At 36.0% G+C, this 16455-nt stretch overlaps 1 protein-coding gene and 1 long non-coding RNA gene across 3 annotated transcripts; one reads left to right on the forward strand and one right to left on the reverse strand.

Moving 5' to 3' along the window:
• Window positions 1-2392: 2392 nt before the first annotated feature.
• On the reverse strand, window positions 2393-3829 carry LOC130993689 (uncharacterized). Of its 2 annotated transcripts, XR_009091745.1 has the most exons (4): window positions 3584-3829; window positions 3301-3406; window positions 2855-2985; window positions 2393-2594 (listed from the first exon to the last, which is right to left on the reverse strand). It is a non-coding gene; the product is annotated as an uncharacterized LOC130993689 (long non-coding RNA). The 2 variants fall into 2 exon arrangements; XR_009091744.1 differs by having other exon boundaries at window positions 3301-3829.
• Window positions 3830-12269: 8440 nt separating this feature from the next.
• Window positions 12270-16134, forward strand: LOC130993680 (nucleolar GTP-binding protein 1-like). The gene is made up of 3 exons (XM_057918684.1): window positions 12270-12476; window positions 13020-15069; window positions 15338-16134. Exon 2 carries the CDS (start codon window positions 13035-13037, stop codon window positions 15057-15059), a length of 2025 nt encoding a protein of 674 aa, XP_057774667.1. The 5' UTR covers window positions 12270-12476; window positions 13020-13034; the 3' UTR covers window positions 15060-15069; window positions 15338-16134.
• Window positions 16135-16455: the final 321 nt, after the last annotated feature.

A 16455-nucleotide genomic window follows, 5' to 3' on the forward strand; every position in this document is an offset into this window, starting at 1 on the left:
AGATATTATTTCCAAACACATATTTTATTATATATGTTTCCTTCACCAAACGTTTGATGTAATAATTTTTTTTTGTTCCTTTTTATTTTTATTTAACATAACTAATTAATTTGTACGTGCTTTTTTTTGTTTGTCACCATAAAAGTTTAAACATTATTTCCAAAACAACCAATTACAAACGTATTAATTTTTTTTTGTGGATCACATTTCATTAATTTTATTTCCTTGTACAATTAAATATAATGTGCAATTCAACACTCTTTTTAAAAACAAACAATTATTGATATTTATATAATTCTCTTAAAATTTTAGTTACATCTTCTCCAAAATCGATGTTTAATTATTTTTGTAATTAAACAAATTTTCCAGAATATATAACCTTTTATTTAGGAAGAGAATATATAACCTTAAGCATGTAATACTATTAGTTTTGAAATTCATTTTTTTCAAATATGGTCGTTCCAGCATTCGTTCGTTTAATTTTGGTGTTTATTTGTTATATTTATATGTTTTTTTGGTAAATGTTATATTTATATTATCTATTCACTAAAGAATTAATTTATTCGTTACATTTTGCATTTATTTGCTGAAGGGACATATTTGACTCAACTAGAAACACCTCTAGATTGACTTGCAATAGGACAAGGACACTCTAGCAGTGGTAAGTTAACCCAATGTCGTCTCTCAATGAAGATCTTTAAGGGCTCTAATTATGTCACGAGAAAATAGTAAACTACGGAGTTTGAAAGCAGTAAAATTAAACTAAAGCTTCGAATTTAAACTTAACTAGAAACTTAAATTAAAGAATTAACTAGGCGAGAAAGAACAAAGCTAAAAACGTAAGCATAAAGAAACTATAAACCCTAGGCATGAATGAAACGCATAAAGTAAAGGCAGAATTTAAATACTTGAATTAAAGCTTCTAATCTAATGAACATAACTAAAGTGCAGAATTTAAAGGAAAGCAATAAACGAAAGTAAAGCATAAACATAATGAAATTGCAGAATTTAAAGGAAAACAAGTAAAAGCAAAGCAAGTAAATAAACGTAAATACGAAATACCATAAAACGTCTCGAGAAGCAACCTGTCACGTGATTACAACTCTAAACGAAGAACTAATCTAAAACATGAATTAAAAGAACTATGCTAAACTAACTAAGAACATAATTCGAAACTAAGACTAAGAAAGTAATAAACCTAAACTTTGGCTGCCTGGCGGAAACTAAAGATTATGGCAAAGGAATTATATTTTACAATGAAAAGTATGGCCCTATTTATAGACTTCAATCTAATCTTGATCACCATCAACTTGCCATGCAAAATTGGACTCTAAAAGGAATAGAATCGTGTAAACATAGGTAAGTCCAACAAAATCGTGCTTTGCAAGTTATCTTCAACTCTGGCGAGAAATTGGCTACTCTGCACGTTCAGCTCTGGAAAGGGAAGTGCAGAGCTGAAAATCAGCTATGCATTAGCGAGCTCTGAAAAAGTGCAGAGCTGAAAAGTCAGCTTTGCATAAGTTGACTCTGTCGATCCTTAGCTCTGCTCTGTCAAATTTACTTTGGCGATCATGGCAGAGCTGGAAGTCAGCTCTGGCGGTCATGACAGAGCTGGAACTCAGCTCTGGCGGTCATGACAGAGTTGGAACTCAGCTCTAGCGGTCATAGCAGAGCTGGAAGTCAGCTTTGGAAATTTAGCTCTGGCGAGAGTAACTCTGCTCTGGAACTTAAGCGAACTCTGGTGCGTCAGCTCTGCCGAATTCAACTCTGCTCTGAAGATTTTAGCTATGCATAGGGAAGTTCAGCTCTGGAAATTTCGGCTCTGACTCTGCAAGTCAGCTCTGCTCTGACGACAGAGCTATCCTCGCAGCTCAGCTCTGGCGACAGAGCTATCCTAAAAACGCCATTCTTAACCCAAAATCTCCAAAATTGCACTCTTCCATCTATAAAACATAAATCTCCTGCAAAGCATAAAACAAACTATAAACGCACCAATTTCCAGAAGATTTAACTTAAAATATGCATATGCAAACCCCTAAAATTAGAACAATTAAGCATAAATCAATATTCATTACCCATTATTTACTCATTTGTTCATTAAATATTCAATGTTATTCAATAAATCTACTGAATCAATATAGTAATACAATCTTGACATATCAAGATTTAATAAATGTGTATATAATGAACGTTTAATACATGGTATTTGTTAATTGTAACATCTTATTCATTTAATTTTTGGAAATATTCATTAAATTTATTATATTTAATTTTTATTCATCTAATTCGTAGAAATATTCATTAAATTTTAAATTTCCAAACACAATACCCAGACATACGAACAATATAACAACACATGACGAATAATCATAATTTTTTAATGAACAAACAAGTATTAACAGCAAAACATACAAGCTATTGTAGTTCTAGAAAAAAGAAAAGAGAAAAATAAGAACACTAAAATAAAGGTCTATAATGTGAGATGCCAAGGCAACCTCCTTCGAAAATCCTTTTCTGATTGAAATCAAGCGCTGATGCAATAACGTAACAAATCTTAGACGATGGGCCAACACCGACTCCTTGCAGAAAAGTGACTTCAATGAAATATACACAAAAAGATACGTATTAATATCTGAAAGGCATACGAATAACATACCACATATAAAGAATAATCAAGACTTTTTAATGAACAAAACATTAAATATTAAATTTTTACATACCACACTCAAACATATACAAAAAATATAACATAACACAACGAATAAAAATTTAAGTTTCTGAGGTATATAACATAAGCAACAATCGCAGTAGCAAGAAATGCATCATAAACTAATTTAAGTTGAAAACGGGCTACCTCTTCTTTGGCAGAATGATGAAAGCCCTCCCATTCTTTGAGTGAAGAACTCATACTGATTTTGAATGGCATTCTCCTTCTTAGAATTTGCAAGAATTGATCAGAACCACAATTCATCATCATCATATACCCTATCATCCAACATCTAAAGTTAACAACATCATTATAAACTATTACATTCGGGATTCCAAATTTAAAAACAAATGATTACAGTAGAAACAAATTACAATTTTTGCTCCAAAACGCAATTAATGCATTAAACATTAACAAAGTTAAAAGGACAACAATGATCATTAAGATCAACACCTTTGACATTTGAAAGAAGAGATGATGCAGTAGTATTTGGGTTAGGATCAAAATAATATTTGCAGATCATATCTCTAAAAAACAGTCAATTCTCAAACCAGAAATTCCATAGACGAATGAAAAGATCGAAAATTCTTTACCTATTCAAAATTTTCCTCCAATACGAGGCGTCGCTCGTGCTCGAATAATGGCGACATTCGAACGATTGAGATTTGCAGTGGTTTAGCCAAAAGTGATAATTGAATTCTGTAAAAAAAAATCACCGCCAAACATAGATTACATTCAATAACTGGAAAAAATAAGAAAAATACCGCTGTCGAATCCAAATCTACTGAATATTAAAATAAAAATGAGAAAGAAATCCTTGAATAGCTGCGCCCAAATTCTGACGAACAAATCTTGAATATTAGTTTGAAACCCTACCGAATCTCCTTTTCGATTGCTGCTTGAGAGGGTAGGTTTGAAATGGGGGATCCCATGATTAATGGGGATGTGTAGGAGAGAGATTTGTTTTAATAGGTAACTTACAATTTTAGCCCTCCGTAAATGATTATTCAATAAAAATAATTTTAAATCATTAAAAATCTTATTGGAGGGACAAGATCTGGCCGTTGATATTCATTGAATGGACAGTTCAGATTATTTCTTAAGTCTTAGCACTAAGGCCTTTCTCTACAGATCCTTACCCTATGTATATATTAATCGATTAACCTAGTTGGTTTTTCAGGTTAATCGATACCCGAAATATTTTTCAAAGCATTAATTAATATCAAACCGTTAATCGAAAAATCGTTTATAGGATAATCAAACTTGATTCGTTTACGATTAAGTTTAAAATTAATTGATAACATTTAGACAATCCTAACAGTCATTTATCAAGTGAAAATATGAATTATATAATCAGTAATTATGTTCTAAGTATATAAAATTAGTGCATTAAATTTCTGAAAATTTGTATTGCATGTGAAGAATTATTGTTTAAAGTGGATCAACAATAAGAAATTTGCTACTATGACTGGTGTCAAGATGATTTTCAGTGCAAAAAAAAAAGAAAGGAATTCTGGGAGTAATGGCAACAATGTTAAACTCTGAATTTGTAGCATTTTTAAGAATAAGGGCATAAGGGAAATTGAATAAAGTTGACCTTCCAAAATTTGCGGCTGGAAATATGCAAAGACGAATTTTCCATATCTGATGATGACATAATTCATTTTGCATCAGGCATGAATTAATAGTAAAATTTGCATGAATCGCTATAAGCCATCAAATGAATACATGCAATTAATATGTTAATTGAAGGTATCACTGCGTGAATTAACAAATAAAAACACATTTTTGCATAATGCAATTCATTATGTTGAATGCATGAATTCATACCAATATAATATATGGTTAAATACCAAATACAACCTCAAGGTTGACCCGCCTTGAGCAAAAACAGCCCCAAGAAAACGTTAGTTGCATGTAACCCCTTACCGTACCATTTATTAAAATTTTCCGTTCACCCTTCTCACGTTCGTTACCTTTCTGTCAACAATTTTTTTTTTAAATATTAAAAGGCCCCCACTAATCGTTTAATAGCGGGAGAATCCATCCCCAATCATACATGAACCCTAGTTTTTACCTTCTCCAAATTATTGCGAAGCAGGCGAGATTTTCACGATTGAACTTAATGTTTCACTCTCCCTTTAGTCGAAAACTAAGATGAGTTCGAATATGTCTTGCAATTCGCGAGGCAGTTCGGCAAGTAGGAGGTCGAAGATGGATATAAACTACAAAGAATTCAGGTATTGTTCATGCATATTTGAAGGAAGGAAGTTGAAGGCCTCTAGAATGACAGCTTGGACAAAAGACAATCCAGGCCGGAGTTTCTACGGTTGTCAAAATTGGAAGGTATTTATTTGAGAAAGATAATTGAAGAATCCACGTATATGTTATGCACTATTATTGTTTGTGTAATTATGTTGTTGATGCTCTATTTTCATACTAAGAATTGAGGGTATTTTGAATGGTATGATGAACCATTATGTGCAAGAGGTAGAGATGTTATCATTAAATTGAGGAACGAGAACAAGAACTTGTTGAATGAGTTGAGCAAAGCTAAGGTAAGTGGAAGTTGTGATTTGGAGAATGACCTCGAAGAGCTATGGAAAACCATCCGAAAATTGAAGGAAGAAAATAATATAGGAAGAAAGAAGACTAGAGTGTATATGTTATTGCATATGTTATTCCAATTTTATCTTGGTTGATGTTTCTGTATTTCGTTTCTTTTTAGTATAAGAAGATGTACTTTTATTCCATTGTTGATTGCAATAAAAAGATTTACTTGGATCAATATTGAAGTGCAAAAGAATAGCATATAACTGAAGTTCCATCTTTTTTGAACAAAATTGAATGCCATGAAAACTCTGTTCTGGTCTTGTTCCTAATTAGTACCACAAAAAAAAAATTGAAGTTCCATCTTCCTATCACAAAATATTGAAAACAAAGTTCTGGACTTGTATCACAGTTTCATAAAACAAAAAGAGAAATTCCACTTCTTAGGCATGCCTAGTTGTTGATAGGGCTGTAAATGAACAGAGTTATTCGCAAGCTATTCGAGATTCGGCTCGTAAAAAACTCGTTCGGAGCTCGATTCGATAATAAACGAGCCGAGCTCGAGCCTGATTTTGAGCTCGAAAATTTTATCGAGCCGAGCTCGAGCCTAACAGTGCTCGGCTCGTTGAGTTCGCGAACATGTTCGAATTCGATTGTTCGCGAACATGTTCGCGAGCCTGTTCACGAACCTTCAGTCGAGCCTTCAATCGAGTTAGTACACGAGTTGAACTCGAACTCGAGTAACATATTAATTAAGAAGATTTTCTTAAATTTATAACAAATTTGAGCTTGAACATCATATATACGAACATCTAACGAGCCGAGCTCGAGCTCGATTTCGAATTCGATATTATCGAGCATCACCCAAGCCGAACTCGAACCGAGCTCGAGCTTAGTAAGTGGGTGACGAGCCGAGCTCGATCATCAAGATAAAAGCTCGAATCGAGCTCGAGCCGAGCTCGAACATACGAATATTTAAACGAGCCGAGCTCAAGCCTACTAGTATTCGGCTCGGCTCGGCTCGGCTCGTTTACAGCCCTAGTTGTTGATGCAATTTGTGATGACTCAGCTGCACTTCTTTCTCTTCCACTTCTTGTCTTTTGGCTATGCTCTCATCAATCAATTGTTGTGTAGTAACAGAGCTTTTGCCTTTCTACTTCAAACCTGGAGCTTTGAATGGCAATTGAGTTGGCACCCTAACTTCAGATCCTTGCCCATTGAAGCGAATTTGGCGCCCTGCTCTTGTGCTTCTCCTTATTTCTCTTTCATTTGGTATCGGAAATCTAATGTTGGGATGAACTTCATGTGGAATCACTTCTTCAGGGGGAATGATCACTCGTTCAGAGCTCAAACCAGGCAGAAATTTTAGCAAGATGAGAACTAATTATACAATTAAAGGATCTAAACAAAATCTGAACTTAAACCATGCTGCAAATGTGCTCATTCGCCTACATTAACTGTAGTTTGTCCAGTGGTTGTGTTTACATGAACTCCAATTCCAGTCAAACATTTTGAAGCTTTACTCTGCCTTCTTGCTTCAAGCTTTTCAGGCCTACTAGTTCGGGAGGCTTGTGTCCCATTAGGCTCCTAGGAATGAAAATTATTAGTATGTTATAGTAAAATATTGAAAAAACTTAACAACTTTAATTACCTCAGAGGTGTTGGCTTTGCAATAGGTCTTCTTCTGGCCCTCACTCTTACAAACACTACAACATTGTACTTGCCCTTTCCTAGAAAGATGGTTAGAAGATGAAGTCTCATTTGATGCTTTGATCCTCTTCTTTTTAGGCCTACCAGCTTGAGCCTCAACTGGTGGTAGTTTAATTGGTTGAAACTTCTCAGTTTTGTGGAATTTTATACTAGGAACAAGTAGTATAGGTAGACCATAAGATTTCAGATATGTGGACTTATGGTACCAATGAGATATGAAGGACATAGGATCTAGCTTCGAATGGTCCATAGCAGCTATTGCATGACTACAAGGAATTATCTATGAAAACAATATGTTTATCCTCTCCATCCCCAATCTCATACCCTTCAGCACTATTCCATAAAACCATACAACCAATAGAAGCTAATTTAGCATCCTGAATTAATCTCATACATGATGGTGACCACTCCCCAATCCATGCATCAGATAACTTCTTTTTGTCTCTAATCCTAGCCATCACCACAGTTATTATATATTCAAGCATGCTTATAATTGGCTTATACTCCCTTCGTCCATGAAAGAACTTTTTAGGAGGGAGTGGCACGAGTTTTAAGAAAAAAATATTGTTGAGTGTATTGAGAGTGGATAAAAGGTAGTTGAGTGTATTGGGAGTGGTGAAAATGTGTTATAATTAATATTGGAAGTTGTGAAAAGTGAAAAGTAAGAGGATTATAAGTGGTGGGGTATAGTCCAAAAATAGGTAGGAAGTTCTTTTGTGGACGTCCCAAAAAGGAAAGATAGGAAGTTCTTTCGTGGACGGAGGGAGTATATGTCTAGCATCTAACAAAGTTGAATTGAAACCTTCACTTATATCATTATCTACCATATAAGTGCAAGACCTGTTACTCTGGTAGGCTCTGCACCATGTGTGGACAAGGTACTTCATCAAGTCCTCTACAGCCTCTTTCTTGATCTCACCTAGCTTCGTTAGATTCTGTTTGAACTTTTTCTCAAATGTGCTCCATGCACAAATCTATAACTTTTTCTTGAGCTCGGTCCATCTTCATTTATTTGACCAATTTGCATAGATGTGTCTAGCACACCATCTATGCTCTGCATTAGGTAGAATGGATTGCACTGCATCAATTATGCCTTGTAATAGCAAAACAATAGTAGGAAACCATGTATTTGTGCAACAAGTATTTAAAGAATTTGTATATTTAATTACCTTTTGCATGTCAGAGACAATTGTCTTCGAGCTTCAATTCTTGTCTTAACCAGCATAAAAACCAATTCCAGTTGTTCTTGTTTTCCTTACTAAGAACCGCCCATGCAACAAGCACTATTCCATCATTACCATCTTTGCCTCTGCCAACTGTTGTAAGCAAGATCCCATGACAAACTCTCTTCAAGTGGCACTCATCTAAACTCAAAATAGGCCTACAACCTTCCATCCAATTTCTCCTACAAGATTCAAACATGACAAAAATTCTTTTGAAAACTCTAGTGCCATTCTCCCTCCCTTCCTCACTCAGTTGAACCTCACAAACAGATTCTGGATTATTGCGTTTAACAACTTCAATATATGCAGGTAGTCTCTTCATCACTCACTTGCTTTGCCTTCTTGGCTAGTCTCTTCCACACCCTTAAAGTTCTTTCGATCTCAGGATCAAACCAAAGTGCTCTGTTTTCTCCTGCAGGGTTACGAACGAACATACTCCAAAATAACAAAACAAATGAAATTGAGACTCACTACTGGAACCACAACTCCCTGGAAACGGTGCCAATTTGACGATGGTTGTACTTCGAGTTTTAAGCAAAATTGTTGTTTCAGCCAACGTACAATATAACCTTGCCCAAGACAGGCGTAGTGCCTAGTGGAAGCAGGGGTCGATCCCTCAGAGAGTTGGCGTAGCTTGTTTCATGTCACGAATAAAAATAAGAAAATGGTGGGGTGGACTATCGTCCTGGTCACGAGTCACCTCTCGGGACTAAACTCAACTTGACTCAAAATAATGAAAATAAACTGAAAACACTAAATAGAAATATCAGTAATAAAAGGCAATCTGATCAAGACGTCGAATCTGTGGATAATCTCTTACACTCGCTCCTTGGTCAAGATGTTCATTACAAAATTATGTCTACCAGTTATAACTTTCCAATGACCTGTGTCCCTCATTCTCACTTGTCACGTGCACTTCCATTGTCTAAGAAAATCTATCCTTAAGTGTGTTCAAGGTAAGAAAATCTTTCCTGCCTTCATCCTGCCCCTTCTCATGCCATTGATACCTCTCGTGGTGGATGCTGGTTTCCGAACGTAAATCAGGCCAACCTCTTGGTCAACGGCAGATAGCCTTGGCTGCAACACTCTCTCCCGAAAACTGCTCCAGAATGCCCAAGACTCGATACAACTCCTCTTTTGAGCGGTACTACCTACTTGATCAACATCATGCCCAGCAGGTCAGCATATGTGACTCTCGATCTTTGGATTGCATCCAACCTACAGGCTTCATTAGTTTTGATCGTTGAGGTGCCTTATCAGATCTCATCAGATTCACTCCATCTTGCCCATTATGGCTCCACGTGGCTCTGTCCAAACAAGTGTCCTCCCAGACACAAAAACAAGCAACAACACACACAAAAGACTCTATCTAGACCTAGACACAACAAAGAAAAAGAGCACAAAACATGGGCTCGTTATTCATCCTGAATTCTTTCCGGGTTTTATCAGTTTTATTTATTTTAATTGCTTTCTTATTTATTATGCTTTTGATTTATTTTGTAATGTCCGGCCAGTTTCTTTTTCTGAACCTAGGGCTTGTACATAGTTGATTGAATATGTGTGCTTAATTTATTGATATCAATTTGTCCTCCAGCATATGATTTATGATTCCTGGTGTTTGATTTCTTGTGAATTATCTGGCCAATAATTTGCATGTCTAGTTGTTCAGTTTGAGACTTGAATGTGATAATTGTTCAGCCGATTCAGGAATGCATGATACAGTTTTGTCTTGAGACTTGAATGATATAGGTGGACTATATGAAGCTATTCTTTGTGTGCTATTTGGAGTTAATTTATTCTCTTGAGACTTGAGTAGTATGAAGAATTTATTAATCTACTTTCATAGAGTTTCGTTAGAGAAGACTGTGAATAATATAGTGATCTTTCATCGGGGCTGGATTAAAATTAGTAATTGAATCAATAGGTTGAATCAATAAAGATAGTACATCCCTAGGGTTAGAGTCTTTTATTTATCTAATTTATTTATCTATTTTTATTTGCTCTGTTTTGGTTTTAGTTTTATTTAATCCATCTTTATTTGGGTTTGCCTGAATATGGGGAATGGCGTCGGGCACACGACGTAGCTAAATTGAGAGAGAGAACGACGATTGACAGTCACCGGATTTAAGGAACGCGGAGGGAAGCGATTTCTGATTTTGGGAAATTAGGGCTTCTGTCATTCACCTGACCTGAGAGATGAACTAATTGGAACGAGAGAAGAGGGACGGCGGGCGAACAAGACGCCGGCTGTTCGCCGGGAAAATTCCAGGGGCAGCGACGATGATTTCTGAGCATTTGTTTGGGGGTTTCTTTCCTTTTCTTATTTCACTCAATTTTGAAAGAGATGTAGTGAGGTGAGGAGGAAGCAGCCCAGGATCTGCGCCCTCGACCGGCACAGCCACGTCGGAGCCAAGCGGCGGACTCCACGAGTGAGGCGGACTGAATAACAGTGAGAGAGAGAGGGATCTGTTTGAAGATGTGTGTGATTGTGTGAAAACGTGTGTGAAGACGTGAGGTTGGCAGTTGGGCTATTCTTATTCCTTTGGGCCTTTTCTTTTTAATAAAAGAAATGAGTGTTGGAACTTGGGCAGTCGGCTATTCTTTGAGACCCAAAATTGTTTATAATTAATTAATTAATTAATTAATTAATAGTATAAACCAGTTAATCGATTTAACCGGTTAACCGATCAGGTTAAACCGATTAACCGGTTAACGAAGAACACACTAACCGGTAACTGAACTGAACCGATAAAAATCAATTTTCGGTTAACCGATAATCGGTTTTTCCGGTTCGGTTACGGTTTTAACCGGTTTACCAGCCCTAATTGTGAATGCTTTAAGGAGGAAAAAATTTGAAGCCTAACAGTAAACCCTTTGGGTTCACTGTCTCCGCTGCTATCCGAGTTCACGTTGTTGCCAACGTTACGAGTTATTCTAGTTTGGAAGTAATGATTTTGTATTTGGAAAGTAAATCGATGGTTTCATATTTATAAATCATAATGTTTTAGAATAATAGGAAATTAATAATTAATTAGTAATTATAATTTTGTTTAAATTGGAACATGAATTCTAAATTGTGGACTATGTGTAATATAAATCGCTATTGCTTAATTTTATCATAGATCGCATAATATTTACAAATTATATTGATGGATTATATATTTATATGTATATAACATATATTAAATAAAAAATAAAAACTTATTTTTGACATATTGAAACTTTAGTTTTTTGAAGTTGAATATACATATTTAGTATTGGTCCACGTGCTTTTTAGGAGGCTAGTAGGTTATCATCTCGTTGATGATGACAATATTATGCACATCTCTTTGAGTCAGTGATGTAAAGAAAAGAGTTGAATCGGGGCATCATAATTATCTTCACGTTAGAGAGACGGATCAAATTTCTCCTTTTATATTCTATTATTATTATTATTATTATTATTATTATTATTATTATTATTATTTGAATATTTGGTGCAGCAGTGACTTGGCATGACTGACTTTATCAATAAATACGGAGAAAAAGGGGGATCACTCGGGAGATAAGCTCCAGGGCTAATGACATTTCTCAGAAGACGAAAAGTGGATTATCTCGGCAGCTCTGCCTAAGTCTTGACAGGTCAATCTTGCTCCCGCCTTGGCAGCTTAGCTCTGCCTCGGCCCTATCGGATTGGTGTAACAAGGCATGGGCCTAATTGTTTGTGTTAATGGGCCCAAGTGTTAGGTCTACTTTGATGCTTATAAATAGAACTTTCATTGTTAAATTTGAAAAATCTCTTTTATTCTCTATTCACTGCTCACCATGTAAAATATAATGCCTCAAACAAAAACATAGTAAAAATCTCGAAAACCTCTCGTTGATATAGATCATTATGACCGAACCACATAAATTTTGGTGTTCTTTATCATTTCTCTTTAATTTGTTGATATTTGTTTAATCACACTGATTATAATATACTATATACATATATAGATTTAAATTGGAGATGAGAAAATTGTGTTTCGAACCCTATTAAAAAAAATAGCTTGTTCCAGTCTTAAGAAAAGAAGGCTGAATACAATGTTAAGACCCATTTCGTTTGTTAAAATTCACATACTAACATAGGCCCATTTTATATAAAAATCATCCAAGCATCAAAATATGCAATTAAATAGAGTCCATGTCAACACTAAAACCCTAAGCGGCGCTCGTCTTCGCCTCTCTCTCTTTCTCTTATCTCCGGCCTCTCTCCCTCGGACGTCATTGAGGTTTTTGTCATTCTTTGGAAAATTTTCAATTTAAAGGTGATTACTTTAAGTCCACCTTGAGTTCTTCAGGATGTTCTTATGCGTACAACAAATAGTTGTAATAGTTGTAATTTTTATCTCGAGAACCTGTATAAGAATTGCTTTAAATTAGAATTATTTTCTGTTTCTTGGAGCCAAAGTCTTTATTTGCATTGCTTTAGTTGATGGTTAAAGTTGAAATTACCTGGTCAGGTTGTGGTGATTGTTCTATCTCTAGCTAATATGTTATTTGCTTCTTCTTTAATTGTTCCATCTCTAGCTAATATGTTGTTGCTTCTCCTTTAATTGGTATGAAATCATGTCTGGATGATTATTTTTTTCGTGGTTGTGTATCACATCATATATTTCCGTGAGGAAGTGGTATAGGTTGAATTTGTTTTCTGCAAGTGTGCTCATTTCTTTGTATTTCCAGCTATCTTATTGCTTCTGTATGCTTCTGTGTATGTTCTTTGTTATATTTGCTGGTCCTGTTTTGTTATGTTTTGTATGATTGTTTTGTTTGTCTGGCGATTTGAATTCTCATTCTGTTATGTTTTGTAGGATAAAGAGTAAGCGATGGTTCAGTACAATTTCAAGAAGATTACTGTTGTTCCCACGGGCAAGGAGTTCATTGACATCATTCTTTCTCGTACACAACGCCGAACCCCCACCCAAGTGCACAAGGGATATGCTATTTCACGTCTTCGGCAGTTTTATATGCGCAAGGTGAAGTTCACCCAGCAGAATTTTCATGAGAAGCTTTCAACAATTATTGATGATTTTCCCAGGCTGAATGACATCCATCCTTTCTATGGTGACTTGCTACATGTTCTTTATAACAAAGACCATTACAAGCTTGCCCTGGGCCAAATTAATACTGCAAGGAACCTGATTGGTAAGATTGCTAAGGACTATGTCAGATTATTGAAGTATGGGGATTCTCTCTATCGCTGTAAGTCACTGAAGGTTGCTGCCCTTGGGCGTATGTGTACTGTTATTAAAAGAGTTACTCCTAGTTTGGCTTATCTTGAGCAGATAAGACAGCACATGGCTAGATTGCCTTCCATTGATCCAAATACTAGAACTGTCTTGATCTGTGGGTATCCCAATGTGGGCAAGAGTTCATTCATGAACAAAATCACGAGAGCTGATGTTGATGTACAGCCATATGCTTTTACTACAAAGTCGCTGTTTGTTGGTCATACAGACTATAAGTATCTGAGGTATCAAGTGATTGACACTCCTGGGATTTTGGATCGGCCTTTTGAGGATCGTAATATCATTGAGATGTGCAGCATTACAGCTCTTGCACATCTGAGAGCTGCAGTGTTGTTTTTCCTTGATATCTCTGGTTCTTGTGGATATAGCATTGCTCAGCAGGCTGCTCTCTTTGACAGCATCAAGTCCTTGTTCATGAACAAGCCCCTGATCATTGTCTGCAATAAGACTGACTTGCAGGCATTGGAAGGGCTTTCCGAAGATGATACGAAACTGGTCATGGAGATGAAGGCAGAAGCTATGAAAACTCTAGTGGGCCAAGGGGGTGAAGCCACAGATGGTAGTAATGTGCTCTTGACTATGAGTACTTTGACTGAGGAAGGAGTAATTGCTGTAAAGAATGCTGCTTGTGAGAGGCTATTGGATCAAAGGGTGGAACAGAAAATGAAGTCTAAAAAGCTGAATGACTGTCTGAACCGCTTCCATGTTGCCATACCTAAGCCGCGTGATCAGAAGGAAAGGCCTCCTTGTATTCCTCAAGCTGTTTTGGAAGCTAAAGCTAAGCAAGCTGAGGAGGATGCAGAGAAGGAGAAGAGGAAGCTGGAGAGAGATCTTGAGAATGAGAATGGAGGTGCAGGTGTGTACTCCGCCAGCTTGAAAAAGCGCTATATTCTTGCGCATGATGAATGGAAAGAGGATATCATCCCAGAAATTCTTGATGGACACAATGTAGCGGACTTCCTTGACCCTGATATATTAATGAGACTTGAGGAATTGGAGCGAGAAGAAGGTGCTCTCCAAGGACTGGAGGAAGATGATGATTTTGAGATGGATGGTGCTGAGCTGACCCCTGAAGAACAGGCTGCACTTGCAGAGATCAGGAAGAAGAAAAGTTTGCTTATCCAACAGCATAGAATTAAAAAGAGTACTGCTGAAAGCCGACCAACTGTTCCTAGAAAATTTGATAAAGACAAACAATTTACATCTGAAAGAATGGGGAGACAGTTATCATCTTTAGGACTTGATCCATCAATGGCTATTAACCGAGCTCGTAGCAAGTCTAGGGGTCGTAAGAGGGAGAGGTCCTCTGACAGGGTGGACTCCATGGATGTTGATGGCGATCAACAAAATAAGAAAATGCGTTTGAAGTCAAGATCAATGTCGAGGTCAAGGTCGAAGTCAAGACCACCAGGTGAAGTTGTCCCAGGAGAGGGCTTCAAAGATTCTGCTCAGAAAAAGAAGGCTATTAAGATTGCTAAAAGTTCAAGCAAAAATAGGAACAAGGAGGCTCGTAGAGGAGAAGCAGACAGAGTCATACCAACTCTCAAACCAAAACACTTGTTTTCTGGCAAGAGGTCAACTGGAAAAACAGATAGGCGTTAGTGAAATCAAGGTAATATTAGCTCAAAGAAATCTTATTCTAATCTCTTGCATTCCCTACGTTGCACTTACTTTCACCAAGCTATGCTGACCCAACCCAGTCAGAAACTTCTTTTCCTGCCATTCCTACTTTCTTTTTAAGATGGGAAGTTTTATAAGCTACAATTTTTTAGCGTCACCTCTGTTTTGAATTTTTGTGAAATGCAAAGATGCGCATTGGCAACTTCTTCAATTTCATCTCCCAACATCTGATATCATTTTCACTGATTTGTTTGATGCAGGTCATGAATGCTCATTGTTCTGTTGTATGCTGTTGCGTGACAGAAGTTCTGTGGCTAATGTGTCCTCAACTAGAGTTTGTTTGTTTTGGTTGATGAAAATTTTGCCCCTTATGTTTTGACTTGTTTTATTTTTACGCAATTTGTTAGGATGATGATAAATGAAGGTTTTGACCATTATATTTTGATTTTGATACTTGTTATAGTAAAAAAAACAGATGAATGGTGTGAGTTATTTATTTGATTGTGGCGTTTATAAGTATAAGATCATAGTGTTGATGCAGCTGGCCGAGGTGATTGGCTAAAGTAATGCCTCTCAGCAAGTTAACAGCTGCACATATTAGAAATTTAATGGTACAACAACCAGCTCTCGTCTCCCAGAGTTGCGGTGGCAAGATAGAGAGTGCCGTACATATCCCCTTTTTTCATTTTTTTTACTTTAAATTGTTTGGATATGCGTAAATTGGTGCGCGGGGACTAAATTTATGATGTTTGTTTTTATTTTGGTAGGGGATAAAATTGAATTCAGATACCAAATCTAGTTTTTTTATTGATAGGGTTTATAATCACTGGTTTGTTGCCCTTTATTTCGTTTGTAATGGTTTAGTGAAACCATTCAGTGAAACTAAATTTAGTTGTATAGGTTAGAAAATGGTCTGTTGAATTATGCAAATATGTAGCCAATTGTTAGTTCATTTTTATGGACAAACTACGAATTTGCACAGGCAAGATAACTTGGTTCTCAAATACGTTTGTACAGAAATTGGTTCAAATAACATGTATTCCACTTATTTTTTCTATTATTAAATCTTTATCATATATAAAGAAATCTTACTGAAAATAAATAATTACAAAATAAATATCACTAATCTTTGTTCGGTCCACAACTTTTTCAATTATTATGAAGCCTTAAACTATTTTCATCATTTCACCAATTGGGTTACTGGCGTGATTGTAATTTCGAAACAATTTTCAGTGATTAATAGGAAATGTAAACTAAAAAGAAATCGATGAACTTATTGTCACAACTAAAGTTCATTGCAAAAATTATCTTGGAGTAGGTATATTTGAGACTTATTTGCTATAGATGATTAAAATGTAGAATATACTTATGATACTCT

Source organism: Salvia miltiorrhiza, chromosome 7, assembly GCF_028751815.1.
Source record: "Salvia miltiorrhiza cultivar Shanhuang (shh) chromosome 7, IMPLAD_Smil_shh, whole genome shotgun sequence".
In the NCBI taxonomy this organism is placed as follows: Eukaryota; Viridiplantae; Streptophyta; class Magnoliopsida; order Lamiales; family Lamiaceae; genus Salvia; species Salvia miltiorrhiza.